This window comes from Falco rusticolus, chromosome 3 (assembly GCF_015220075.1).
Source record: "Falco rusticolus isolate bFalRus1 chromosome 3, bFalRus1.pri, whole genome shotgun sequence".
NCBI lineage: Eukaryota > Metazoa > Chordata > Aves > Falconiformes > Falconidae > Falco > Falco rusticolus.
In genome coordinates, this window is record NC_051189.1 from 70,616,493 (window position 1) to 70,630,933 (window position 14,441).

Below are 14,441 nucleotides of genomic sequence, written 5' to 3' on the forward strand. Positions count from 1 at the left end.
CTCGGTTGCATCTCACACACAGATTTTTGTTGCGTGTCTTCATTATTTGAAAGTTTATTTCTAGTTATAACTGTACTGACAAGTCTAATTTAATTTTGTCTTTCAAGTCAGAATTCTGGGAACTATTTGATCAATTATCAGTCAGCATATGATCAATTTATTGAGAGGCTTTCAAAATGTTTTTGTGTATGGATTTAATACTTTTTCCTTGATGGCATATTTTCTCTTTCTGCAGTATTTCAGTTCCATTTTCTACAGTGACAGTTATAATGAGTAGAATGAAATCATGTGCTCAGCTTGATTTTCATCTTGATTTTTATTCTGTGGAAATCTCTGAAATTCACTAACATGGAAAGATACAGAAGTCTCAATTGAATATTTCTCCCATTACAGCAATCTCTCTATTATCTTTGTCTTTCAAAGGTCTTTCAGAACTAGACACATATTGATTGTAAGCTAACTACAATGACTTATATGTCTGTTTCCCTGATTAGCTTGCAAGTTGAGAACTAGTGTGGCATATTAAAATTTGCTTTGCTTTTCTCCAGATCACATTGATAATTTTACTGTTACTGATACTTTTTTTTTACAATGAAAATAGTTTTTGAGAAGTTTCCAGTGTTAAATTAATGCGATTTTATTTCTGTATTACTTCTGTTTATTCAAGTTATTTGTAATTTGATCTAAGTTTTGAAATAATTTGTCACAAACAGAATTTTGTCTCAAAGTTTTAGTTTCTATATACCATCTAATTTTCTGCCACATTAAGAAATAAATTTTCTGAAAAGTAGGTAAGGATTACTGTATTCAGATACAGACTTTTTCAAACATTAGATAGTCAAGGTGAACGTTGTGGGTCGGTCCCAGTCAACAGCCTAACACCTGCACAGCCACTCACTCACCCCTCTCTTACAAGACTGGGAGAAAAGAGAAGGAAGGCAAGAACTCTCATGGATGAAGATAATGACAGTTTAGTATAGAAAGCGAAAGTTGTATGCAAAAAAGGGAGCTTATTCTCTACTTTCCATCAGAAGGCAGATGTTAACCACTCCCAGGAAAGTGGCAAAGGAGCTTCAGCGTTCATAATTGTTGCTTTGGAAGACAAACAGTGTAGCCATGATATCCCCCCTGCCCCCCTCCTTTCCTTGAGCTTTTTTTAGCTGACCATGATGTTATATCAATGAATATTGCTTGGGTCAATTTGGGTCAGCTGTCTCAGCTGTGTCCCATCCCAATCTCTTGCCCACCCCAGCCCACTCACTGAGGGGAGCAGGGCAGGGCATGAAAAAGATAAATCCTTGATGCTGTTGAACCACTATTCAGTAACAGCCAGAACATGGGCGTGTTATCAACAGTTCTAATCACAAATACAAAGCCCAGCACCATACCTGCTGCTGCGAGGAAAATTAATTCCATCCTAGCCAGGTGCACTATAAAAGGTAAAAAATACCTGTCTCCTTACTGAAGGTGTTCTCAAAGATTCTCTTTAGGTAATACAGAATGATGATCATGTCTAGTTTTTTTGATTCTTTTCTTTTTAGCACTGACAGTTAAAAGAGTATTCCTGATTCCATCTAGCCTTTTTCGTGCATCAGTTAAATTGTTTATATTCCAAATAGTTACACCTGTATATGCTTGTTGATGGAGGAAGATAATAAAAGCAATTTAGCTTACAAAATATGCTGTAAACGTTGATGATACAGAAACATTGTTGCTAGGTAGATTAAACATGTTGTTGAGTATAAATACCTTTTCTTTTGGTGGTGGTGCCTCTGAGTTTAATCCTTTAGTAAGATCTTGTTTTCCCTCCAAACTGAAGTGTTTCTTCATAGATATCTGCCTAGCAGAGTTTCTAATCTTCCCCTCATTTCTATAGTTGCATTTTGCCGTATAACTCTATTCCAGATCTATTGCTCAGGCATCACCTCTGATTCTCATTCTTCTCTAGGTCTTCACATCCAGATTAGCATTACAGTTTTTCACATTGTTTCTGCATGGTACTTCTAATATATGTACCCATACAATTAAAATTTCTATCATCTTGTGTCTTAACTTACATAAGTGCATTTCTAAGTTCACAAGAATATTGTCTTGTAGTGATAGTGCAGCAGGCCGACAACTCTGTCACTGTTGCCTTTCCATTTTCATGACTGCATCCAACACAAGCCATTTGTCCTTGCTTTCATGATAGAGTGCTATAAGCTGTAAGCTATGTGCTGGTGCTCAGGTAGCAGTCAGATATTGATATTTACTGCTGCTCAGTCTACATTGGCAGCCTTTGTTGCCTGCTAAGTTATGAAAAACAACACTGCTGTTGTTTTTCTCATGTTATCTTTGACACTCTGGCAGAATTCCCCAGAAAATTATATTTCTCTAGTGTCCTACTCAGAATTCTTCAGTGCTGCTTTACAAAATCTTGAGAAGAGTTAAGCTGCTGGGTTTTATTGAGACCACGGTCTATGATACTGAAAAATACTGTATTGTTTTTCCATGCCATCTGGTTGTGTCCATTCATTGTCTCCTGTTTATAAATTCCTAAAATTAAGGGTCATCTTTCTGTGTGCTGTTTTTTAGTACTTAGCTGAGGGGAGAATGTCAAAATAAACAATACTGAAAAGAGCCCAACTGATTGCTAAAGAAGTAGGTTGGGTTTGCAGGGGTGACAGTTATGCACACATTGGTTATATCTTATATTGAAATCTGTGAAATACAGTGAAAATGGAACCTATGACATATTTAGAAAGTAAACATGTGAAGTAGAGAGAAACTCTGATCGGGAGGTCCTCTCATAGTCAACTTCCTTTTCCACCTTTCCAGATTCAGCAGTGCTTGGTTACATGAAAAACTTTGGGAAGATTTAAGGAGAAAAGAACAGAATAAGGTTCCATTAATATGATGGAAGCAACTGCTTAGTACTCTGTCTATTTTGTATCTCTTCTCTTTATTTATTCTTCATGGTAAGAGACATGATATTTACTTATACAACACTTTCCATTATTGCCTACAGTTCCATTATTCTAATGACTGCAGAAAAATGTGTGTCTTCTGTGTATTGTGCTTAAAATATTAGTATAGTATGACAGTTTAATTATAGCTAGTTTTACAACAAAACCACTTTAAATCCAAAGAAATTATATTCCTGAATGTATACAAAATACAAAATTTTAGTTTAAGTGGCCAAAAATTTCAAAACACAAGTACTTTTAGACTAGAATATAAGTAGTGGCTTTGTCATTAAAAGATGCTTTACCACTTTGCAAAAGCAACACTTTTGATAATGAGGATATGTTCTGGGCAACATCAGGGACTTTGAGCCAGGAGTTCTAGGATTCATGTATTTAATATGTTGTTGTGCTTTTAGAAGGCTTGAAACTTAGCTATCCAGGTTACATCAGTACGTTACAGGTAGAGTGAAGAAGCATTTGGTTTCCTGTTTGTCCATTTTGTTCAAACAGGTTTTCCTTTGGTGGAGTTAGAATTTCAGTAATAACTTCTGTGCATGTCATCATTCATTTTTAGTCATTTCTTAAAAGTGATTCTCATAAAGATCACTTCTGAATTGTAGCAGTGGACTCTATACTCCCCCTGCTGAGCTCTTTGAGTAAACAGAAAGTAAGCATATTATCAGTTAGCTTTCTCTTGAGAATTATTAAAGCTGGGGAAGAACGTAAAACTTCACTTCTCAATGTAGTGGCTCAGATAAATACTTTTGAATGCTTATTAAAAGAAATGTTACTCATGCTTTGATTATTGTGGTTTGTGCACGTAACAACGTTAACTTTGATTGTATTTTTAGTTGAGATTCATATCTACCAATTTTTTGTTTTTAATAATTATTTGTTGTTGCACAAGTGGCTAGATACAGTAATGAACTACAGTATGTTTCAAGTATGTTAATTTTTTTCTCTAGCAAAACATGGCTATCTACCGATATCTGAAATTGATGTGGTCTTTTATATGTGAGACAGGCAACGTAGCATTTACATACAGAATGTGAAGTATGTAAATGTTTAACTTCAGAAAACTTAAGTTAATCAAATATTAGGAGGTTTAAGTCGACACTGTTAGAAAGTAAGACAGTAAGAATTCAAGAATCAGGGCATTGCAGAGTTCAGTTTACTACTTCAGTATTAATTTGACCAGATTGCACTTCCGAAATATGGTTAAATGTAGCTCTAAAAGTGAGGTTTGAGTTGTTGGGTTTTTTTTTTTCTATTAAATAGAACATACAGAATGTACAAACTTTGTCAATTCATTTTGTAGACAAACCACATCTCTGGAATTTCCTGACCTTCTGCTTCTTGATTTATTATTCCCAATGTTAGATGTTAATTTTCTAGGTAATATTTACTGCATTTCAAATAATGCAAATACAAGTGATTTTATGGCCTATTTGTGTGCCTAGTGAAGTTGGTAGGAAAAATTGCAGTTAGTTTAGTGAGGAAGGGATTAGGAACTTGCTTTAACTGCTAACAAGCTGCAGGGATCACAGTCTCTCCCTCCTCCTTCATAAGTATATTGTAAGATACAGTGTGGCTCTATTTTCAGAAGGATTGTTTTTCTTAATTATCATGGTTAAAATCCACTCTAGTGTTGGAAGTTTAAAATCTCAGGACTACATTCTCTTTTTTCTTTTGCACAGGGTTCCCATGACTTCAGTGAATTGTTCTGAATTGTTGGTGATAGAGCAGCAGACTTACTATCTACAGTTTATTTAAGCTCTTGTTTTGACATTCTGCTTCTGCTGTACGTTTGGTGTCCTGCATCCTGAATTTCTATTGTTTTATTATTTACCGTTTTTCTTTAGAGATACCTATTTTTTCAGGAAAGTGAAGTTTAAAGTTTGTATTTCATTGGCCTTTATGATATTTGCAGATATTTGGAGATCTCTGGAACACTGTGATGATGTTCACTTGTACCTGTTCTGTTCTTTTGTCTGAGAAAGAAAGTAATGAAGAGAAATCTGTCTAGAAAAAAGTTGATGAGAGGAAATTATCATAATATGAAATTAGATAGCTAGGGGCCTTATGTGAAAGTAATTTAGCATGTTTTTAAAGAAAATGTGATGAAAAGTCAAGTTATATCTATTAATTCCTACATTATTTGATCAAATGACTAATCACAATACTCAAAGGTTTTTTTACTCAAAATTAAGCCCATTACAAGTAGATGCATTCATTAGAAGTTCTCTCTAATTTACTTCTATCCTGTCAGCTAGAGACCTTGACATCTCCTTTAGAAATACTCTAAGTCATGTGGTTTGAAAATGCTGTAAAAGTATAATGAAAGGCATACGATTAACTTGTGAAAAAAGAGGAATGTCCTAGAAGAAAAATACAAAGATATATATGTTGTGTTCAGCTTAGGAAATCAAGTAAGAAGATCTAGTTATTTTTACAAGTGTCTGAGTTATTCTTTCAAAGATCTGTGTAAGGAGCCACTGGCACAACAGACTGGTAAAACTGTAAGTTGTGTATGAAAATCAGATCTTATACAAGTAAGTATAAAAAAAAATTCCGTAAGAAATACTTGAAGATAGCCTATACTGTAACAAAAGTATTTGATTGTAGGGCTGTATTGTACTGAACAAGGACGGTTTATCTATTTATTATAAGACTAAAAAAAAAAAATCTGTAAAGAGTATATAGTTTTCCTCTTCAACTTAAATATATTTTTAATCTTGTATATATATATATTTTTTTAAGGAAGCTGCACCTACAGAATCTCTGCTTAACTGGCAAGACTATGAAGGACGAACTCCCCTTCATTTTGCTGTTGCCGATGGGAATGTAGCTGTTGTTGATGTCCTAACCTCCTATGAAGGCTGCAATGTGACATCTTATGACAACTTGTTTCGAACTCCCCTTCACTGGGCAGCCTTACTTGGTAAAATGAACAATGCTGAAGTCCTTTAATATTTAATTGACTGTGGTGTTTAACCTTTGTCTCTGATTTTTATTTAATTCCAGCCGAGCGTTATGCTGACTGATCTCTTAGATCAATACAATAGAAACAATAGTAGTTTCTGCTAAATCAGGATTAAAGTTTGTGTGTAAACTGGGGGTTTTTAGCTTCAGTCTCCAAAGCATTGTAAAATGCACTGCTTCAGCAGGCGATATACCAGCATGTATGCCAGACAATCCATTGGGGTGCATGAAGGAAACATCAGAACTTCTGTTTATGTTATTTTTAATCTGAAAAAAATAAGAAAACTTTACTCATACATAATATATAGATTGATGATATCACCCTCTCTTGGTCCATATGTAAGATGGTCATGTAGAGTTTGCAAGGTGTCCTGAGGGAAGTGAGTGCTCCACAACATGGAGGGGTTGACAGTGGCATCATTGCTCATTTGTGTGTACTGCAGTTTACATGTGCCCAGTTAAGTGGATTTATGTGTTATACTATCTAGTTTTTACTAAACTACTCCTCAGAAAATAAACAAGTAACTTAAAAAGATTCCCACAAAGAAACAGCAGATAATCTGATAATGCCAGCACAAGTGAACAAGAAAATGGCAGAGCTGACACTTTTCCTACTCCTAGTACAAGCTCTTCATCAGATACATTTTGACAATCTAATCAGATCTGACAATAAGTTTTATTCAGATAAAGGGGTTTCTTTCTGCTCAGATTGCTGCTCTGAGACTCAGGTGCTTGGTAAATTATAACTCTGCATATATTAATTTTGCATAGTTTGATTTTACAGGTTACAAAACTGGATCTTTACAAAACAGGTAAAAACCAGATTAAATATAGTCCAAATACAGGAAAACAACTCATTAACTGACAAGCACAAAAATAATATGATTTAGAAAATTGACCTCCTATTTTCCGTTTCCTATGTACAGGGGAGAAAAATAGCCACCATGTACATACCGGATAAAAAGAAAGAATCTTCAAACACTTTCTCTCCCCTTTTAACGGCTTCATCCCCATGATCCTTTGGGACGCTGCTGACAAAGAATGCAAATAGAAGAATCGGATTGCTCACTGGAGCAAGTTACTGCAATTTCAGTGACAATATACATGTAGTCTGATTATGTTTACTTTAAAAAACAGAAAGAAGGAAAGAATGTTATCAGATTTGCATTTGCATTCAAGTAGGGATATTGAATTTTTACAGAGAAACTGTGAAACATTTTAAGTGTTATAAGATTGATCTCCCAAATAAATAGTTGTTATCACTTTGTTCTGTCCAAGAAACAAATTTTATTGTGTTTTTAAATTGATTGTATTTAGGAGAGTTTTGTCTGTTGGAAAAATGGATTGTCTAATCAATGTGGACTAAAGGCGGGAGATGTGCCAAGACCTCCAGCATCCTTTGTGAACTTGATGAGGTCTCTAGGTGGCATATGCCCATGGGGAACTTCTGATTGGTAAATTATGATTAATTTTTAGGGTTCAGTTTTTAAGTTAGATGCTGTATAATAGATTTCAAAGACTAAAATGTTAATAAATTGGCTAACAGTAGGAGGTTTTAAGTAGAGCATGGATACAGCCTCAAATACCTTGTTAAAGGTGATGGGTTGCATGCGACTGCATCTTAGAGCATTATTGCCCCTGTTACTTTTGCTTCAGCCAAGTTACATCTCTTCTAAATAAAAGTATTATAGAAATCGCAGTTCTTGACCTCAAGAACTGTGTTTTAATGTTTACAGTAATATCCAAGTGAGATCCATCTTTGCACCAATTTATTGCCTGTTGCAACCAATATAAATTTTTTTTCAACTCCCTCAAGTCTTCTTTCTCACAGATAATTTAGCTAAACTTCCTGTCCCAATTATAGAGTTCAGTTACCCTTTTTCTAGTTGTGTATCCTGAAAGTTCAGGCAGCTTTTTTTCCAGGCTCAGTACTCCTATGGTTTTCCTGCTGGGATTGCACTCAGAACCAACTTCTTCCAGTGCACTTCAGTTCACTTCTTAGAGTCTTGAGATAGGAGGAGCACAGCAATGTTACAGCTCCTCTTTTTGGTGTTTTTTTGGTAGAAAGGGACAGAATGTTGTAATGTTCTGGGTCCTGGCTCATCTGAATGGCTGAAAGGAAAGAGGAACCTTCCTGTACACCCTAAAGTCTTTAGAGAAAAAGAGCCCCCACATAGCTGTTTATCCTATTTGACCCACGTTGACCATTTCCTCTTTTTTTTCTGATACTTCTATACAGAGAAAGTCTGAAAGTGTCATTCCACAAAAGAAGTCTTGCCTAGTCCTCCATTTCTTAGGTTTTTAAAAGCTACAGGCCACAACTATTACACAGCTTCATTCTGTAATTGTTGGTGTTTTCATTAAAACGAAGTCTACTGCTAGTGGAAAGGTTTCCTCATTTTTTTCCATTTATTCTGAAGTAATTTAAGTCAACTATGCAAAAGTAACAAGCTACAAAATTGATTGTTTTCCCCACATGCAAGATACTGGGAGAGTAAAAAATACTCTGTAAAGTCAGAGTATTTGAATGTAATTTATGCCTTATATTATCTTTTAAAATACCAAATCATTAAGATATTCTGAGCTGCATATGCCTGCAAAAGAAAGCATATGAAATGATCAGTTGACTTTAGTGGCAATTTACTACTATATTGTCTTTGTTTTCCTGTCTGTGAAGTGGATGTAAAGTTTACCTATCCCCCCAAAAACGTTGTGATTTTAATATAAAAACATTCTGATCTGTTTTGATGGAAGGAGTTGTGTGTGTCAGTCTGCTGTTTATTGCAGATATGGCAGCTGGTAGTAGACTAGCCTCCAGATTCTATACATCTTCAGCTGAAATTTTGATTGAGTAAAATCTAAGCAAAAGTTTACACTTAATTTCTCTAAAACAGTGTGATGTTGGATGAAATTGTCAATGTTGGTTTAGCCTACCTTTTAGTGTAGATGAACAAATGTTCATCAACATCAGTCTGTGCTCACATTCCTGCTTCTGACTGAACTCACTCGCAAATGCAGTATCTCATCAGGAGCTTTTTCTGGAAATAGTCAACTCATTCATTGCAATGTTAAAATCACCGTTGTCTCGCCAGCTGCTGCTGGTTTCTTTGTTTAGGAAAATGCTCTGGTGATTTATTTAAAAAGAAACAGAAAATCTTTCCACGTGTTCCTATTCATAGGTCATTCCAGTTTACAGATGCCCCTCAAAAATGATGATAGAGAGTGTGGAACTGGAAGACTATTAGGAAGAAGGTGCATGCCAGTCTTAATAGTTCAAATAATCAAGTCTTATGTTTCTGTGTTATGTTTAGATTATAATGACTACAACACAAATAGACTATCATTTTATTGAAATCTGTTTATTTTCTTCAGGGTTTTTTTTTGTTGTTGGGTTTTTTTTAATAATGAAGTATTCAATTTTAGGACATGGTACATAAACTAGTTTTATTATATTGTTTTTCTCAGGTCATGCACAGATTGTCCATCTCTTATTAGAAAGAAATAAATTTGGAACTATCCCATCTGATAGTCAAGGTGCAACACCCCTACATTATGCAGCACAGAGCAACTTTGCTGTAAGTAGCATATACCCTAAATGAGACTTAAATATATTTTGCTGAAGTATTTATAATGTAACAAAGTGTTTGAGTTGGTTTTAATATCATATAAACACAGTGTTGTCTGCACAAGCTTAATTTAGAGTATGTGGTATAAATGTGGTTAGTTCAATCTATTAAAAATAGATTTAAAAACCCTAAATTGCTGTACAAAGAAAGGTCCTTTGATCTATATGTTTGCGTCAGAACACAATAGTCATTTAGGTACTTCAACAGAAAGGAGAGTGGCACCTACTATTTTACAGTGCTTTCACTTTTTAAGACTCATTGTAGCAAAATCTGAAGTTAGAAGGTATCTAGAGTGAGATCACCTGTATGAGTATTTGCACAGCTGCTTCAGTACCAGTCGAACCAGTCTTTGCCTTCAAGAAGGTGATTAACTTATAAATATTTGCTATTATGAATAAGCTGTTATTTCATAAATAATGGCTACAGAGTGAGTAGCTTTTCTCAATCCTCCATGAAATCTTTTTTTTTTTTTTACATTTTTAATACTTTTAAAATATTTTTTAACTTCAGACAACAAAGAAAATTTGCTTCTCAGATAGCCTAATGCTTATATTTTGGTACAACAGATAATTTTTTTCTAGAGCAAGATCAGGTACAGTAGAACTAAATATAAAACTCAGCCGTTTAATGATTGCTGATCATGCTGATCATGGATGTAGCTCTCAAGCACTGGAACTTATGAGGGCTTTTCTCAGGCTGCTCTGTCTCTCATAGTCGAATTACGCCACGCATAGTAAGCTGAGAGCTCCCATCTAAGTTCTCTTCAGTTGTATTATTCATAACCTCCCTTTACAAAAAGGGTCATTTCGTGCCTAATTAACATAGTTATGTAGCTCATATTGTAGCATTTTCTTAACAAGGATACTAATTTGGGTCTTTCTTGCACACCCACATATTAATTTTCATTTTAAAAGTACTATTTTAATGCCCTTGAGAACCATTCAAGCTGACAAATCCAGAAGTACTATTGAAAGAGGAATCTGACCAATGTATATTAATACCACAGCTGTCACCTGTTTCCTTGTGAAGAGCATGTTGTGGGATTTTGCTGGGTTTTTTTGGACGTGGTCTTAGTAAGACCATACAGATACTTTTTAAGTTCAGATGTTCATTGGAGGATATCTCTGTGTATACTTTACACCTTTTTAGAGATTTTTTTATTGATGTTGGTTACTCTCCATTACATGGTATCTGCAGTTTGGGTCTGACTCACAAGCCTAAAATACGTATAATGTAAAAGCCGTTCTTTCTAGTTTGACTCAGACTCATGGGAAGGATAGAATTGTTTTTATTTACAAACTGATGATTATCTCCACATGCTTTTATCTTTTTATCTTTTCTATATTGATACATTCTGGAAAAAAAATTATTTTTCATACTCGCTTTCTTTCTCTGGGCTTAATTCATCAGTATGAAACATCCTCATTATGTTGTTGCCTTTTGACACCACCACCCAGCCAAACTATGGTATCATTTAGGGTTTTATGGGGAAATAGAATACATGACAGAATCAAACATTCTTTTGTAATGTTGTATACTTACAATGAAAATACTGTTTCCCATCTTACATGAAGAATCAAACAGGAGAGTCTCACGCAGATCTGCAGGCCTCTTTTGGATGGTGATGTATCCCAGAGCCCCTGTTTGTGCATACCTAAGTTATGCCTGGAGCTTCTCACTTTTTTTACCACTGGTTGTTTCTGAGCACCACTATTTGCTTTTTTTCTCAGGTACATACAAAACCTTGAGTAATTTCTACTGCTACGTTCCATATATATAGTCAGACAACTGAGTGGAGACACATCCATGTTTGTTTCAGCAATAGCATCTATATATTTACAGTTTGAGAGCCACACAGTTGTTCTGTTCAGTCTGCCCAAATTTGGATAGGCGTGTTATGTTTCTCAGTTAAAATACTATGTTTCTTAGTCCCCAACAAGAAGAAGAAAGTTTGTTCTTTTGTGTTTATTATAAATATTTGTGTTGCTTTCAGTTTTACTTTGCTCGATATCTTGTTCTTTGCTTCATTTTCTGTGGGTTGCTTAATCTAATGTGACATTTTTGTTTTTTAAAGAGAATTAGCCAGCACTTAATTTACGTGAAGATTTGTTCTGTAAGACTAACTTATCCCCACTTATTATAGAAGGAAAAGTTCTAGAAGAGAAGTTACCTAATATAACCACCCAAATAAGTTGCCTGAAATTTAGATGTCTTATGTATCCTGTAGAAGGTCCAAATAAATTTCCTTTTAAAATTCTTGAACTTCATGTGTGAAGGCAGATGCTCTGTTAGTATTGATTTTGGTATGTAGAATGCAGGACTAAATATATGCAAATTTTTTTCTGATTTTTTTCCACAGATGTCCGGGAAAATGTACTTCCCTTTCACATACTTTTATAGATTGATCTAGTAAATGAAATGTGCACAACCCTGTCTTACTTTTGAACTTTCAAAAATAATATTTAGTAATTTTCAGAGTTTCTTGATAGCACAGAATGAAATGATTCAGGTTTACTTTTCTCCTTTACTGTTGTTTTTCAAATTTGTTGATTTTTATTTTTTCTCCACTTTTTTTTAATACAGATAAAATACATGCAGTTTTTCATTACAAAATACATATAGAATTACAATGATTGATACATCTGTTTCCCAGTTTCTTAACCATCCTGTTCTACTTTAATTTCATTTTGTTTTAAAGTTGTGATAACTTCGTTTTGGAAAACAACTCTTACAGCACTATGGGATTTTCTTCCACTTTTTCCCATTAAAACCTTTTTTTTTTGTGGTTGAAAGAAGTGTTGCTTTGCTAAAACTTAATGGAAAAATAAAATTACTTATTTATGTTTGTAGGATGTGTGCCTTAGTCTTGAAAAGGTCCAGCCTTCATACTGCTTTTGAATTTGCAGGATTTCAAGCAGTGTTGAGTACTGGTAGGGTGCAGAGTTGCTGGCCTAATGAGTAGACACTTGTGTCTGAGATCTAGTGGTGGTTAGTGTGAGTTTATAAAGCTATAAACACATGCTGGTTTGTGTGGAAGGCTTAATGCTTCCATTCCTCATTATTTCTGGCTGGACCTTTTTATAATAAACTGACAGTTCAGACGTGGACCCAAAGTCACAAAGCTGTTAGGATCTTAGATCACATTAATATAAGATAAATGAGGAACTTCTAATTTCTTTAGCAGGATGAAATAGTAAGTAGTAGTTAAAAAAACATCCAAACTAATCAATAGGACTTAAGCATTTAAACATCTTTGTGATTCCTTATAGCCAAAGAATTCTCATCCTACCCAGAGCAGTGACAGAGCTATTTTGGGTAACGTGGGGGAAAGGATAAAATTGTGTTAATACTAAAATATAAAAATAAAATAATGAAACCCCTCTTTTCCCTTTTTTTATCAGCTAGCCTATCCGTGGCTTTTAAGAGATGTTTACCAGCTGTTAAATACACAGCCTAAGACTTTAGATCAAAAAGGGAAAATCTTCCCCTAATTCTTGTTCTAGCAGTTGTGATTTCCTCTCCCTTCCTTTCCTGTGGGGCTTATTAAGAATTTAGGAGCCCGTTAAACAAGTGGACTTGTTTGCTGAGAGCTAAAACAGGCACACCATTTAAAGAAATGATTCTTTTTGCTTTGATTTAAATAGAGATTTTAGTGTAACAGTTACAGTGGAAAGCCTGGACGCAGGCTTAAGATTTTCTTAATCTTTTTTGATTTAAAGTATTTCTGTAATTAGTAACCTGCTGTATTATTAAATACTAGGAGATATATCTATGTTGGCCCAGAAGTCCTTTTTTTGTTGAATAGTCAAATTATTAAGAGTTTGGCAAACTAAAATACTTGTGTGTACAGTCATATTTAAAATTGGAGAAAAACATATGTCAGGAGAATATTTTGAAAGAACATTGTTGTAGCATCATAGTATTACAGTAATGTTTTCATAAGCTGATAATCTTTTCCCCATTGCTTTCTTCACAATGACTGCAGTGTCTTTTACTTCCTTATGATGAAGACATGATATTTCACACTAAAAAGAAAAAAGTATGAAATAAATTACAGTGTTAAACTCATAGTTAAGGATGCACTATAAACACTGATGAGGCAAAGGGCATAAAGAAAGTACAGTGCTGCTGTTGAGCTGTTACTCTATGTAAAAATAAAAAAGAAAAATGAAGCTTTGATTTGCTTCATAAACAGCAAAATGAGACAATAGTTTCTTGTTGCAGGTTCTTTGTAGTGTTAATTTCAATAGTATGTCTTTTCAGGAAACAGTTGAAGTATTTTTGAAACATCCATCTGTAAAAGATGACTCAGATCTTGAGGGAAGAACATCCTTCATGTGGGCAGCTGGCAAAGGCAGTGATGATGTCATTAGGACTATGCTGACTTTAAAATTGGATATTGATATCAATATGACAGACAAATACGCTGGCACAGGTAAGATGCTTTACATTAATGAGCCACTAGATGTTTCCAGTTAGTGTGATTTCCACTGAATGAAAAAGTGTTAGGAGCTGTATTAATCTTTTCTTGGATGTGTACTTTAATCCTGAAAATATATCTGCATTGGTTTAATTGTGTGAGTCACTTCTTTGCCTTATTGTGGGAAAGAAACAATCTTTTCTGTGAAGGCTGGACCAGTTCATTTGAAACATGGCAAGAAGAAATGTACTGTTATGCAGCTATTTAGTTAGATCTGTAATCCTGGGAAAGGAAGAGCTGTTCTGTATTTTGAAGAGTAAAATGAAACAATTTTGTAAAAGGCTCTCCCTTAAAATGCCTGTTAAAAAAATTAGTCAGTAAATGAATATTTTGAAACAGTATAGAGCAAACTAACCAATGAAGTGGCTAAATTATCATAATGAAAATTGTAAGTACCATAGTTATTTG

General features: G+C 34.5%; 1 protein-coding gene across 5 annotated transcripts in view; it reads left to right on the forward strand.

Annotated features, from left to right (window-relative positions):
* The window catches only part of INVS (inversin), a 98,546-nt gene that overhangs the window by 49,824 nt on the left and 34,281 nt on the right, over positions 1-14,441 (forward strand). For 4 of the 5 annotated variants that reach the window (XM_037382260.1, XM_037382261.1, XM_037382263.1 and 1 more), the window contains 3 exons: positions 5,706-5,886; positions 9,393-9,502; positions 13,817-13,988. In XM_037382260.1, the coding sequence (XP_037238157.1) occupies positions 5,706-5,886; positions 9,393-9,502; positions 13,817-13,988 (463 nt within the window). Of the gene's footprint in view, positions 1-2,817; positions 2,958-5,705; positions 5,887-9,392; positions 9,503-13,816; positions 13,989-14,441 lie in introns of all 5 variants that reach the window. The other variant, XM_037382265.1, reaches the window with a different exon arrangement.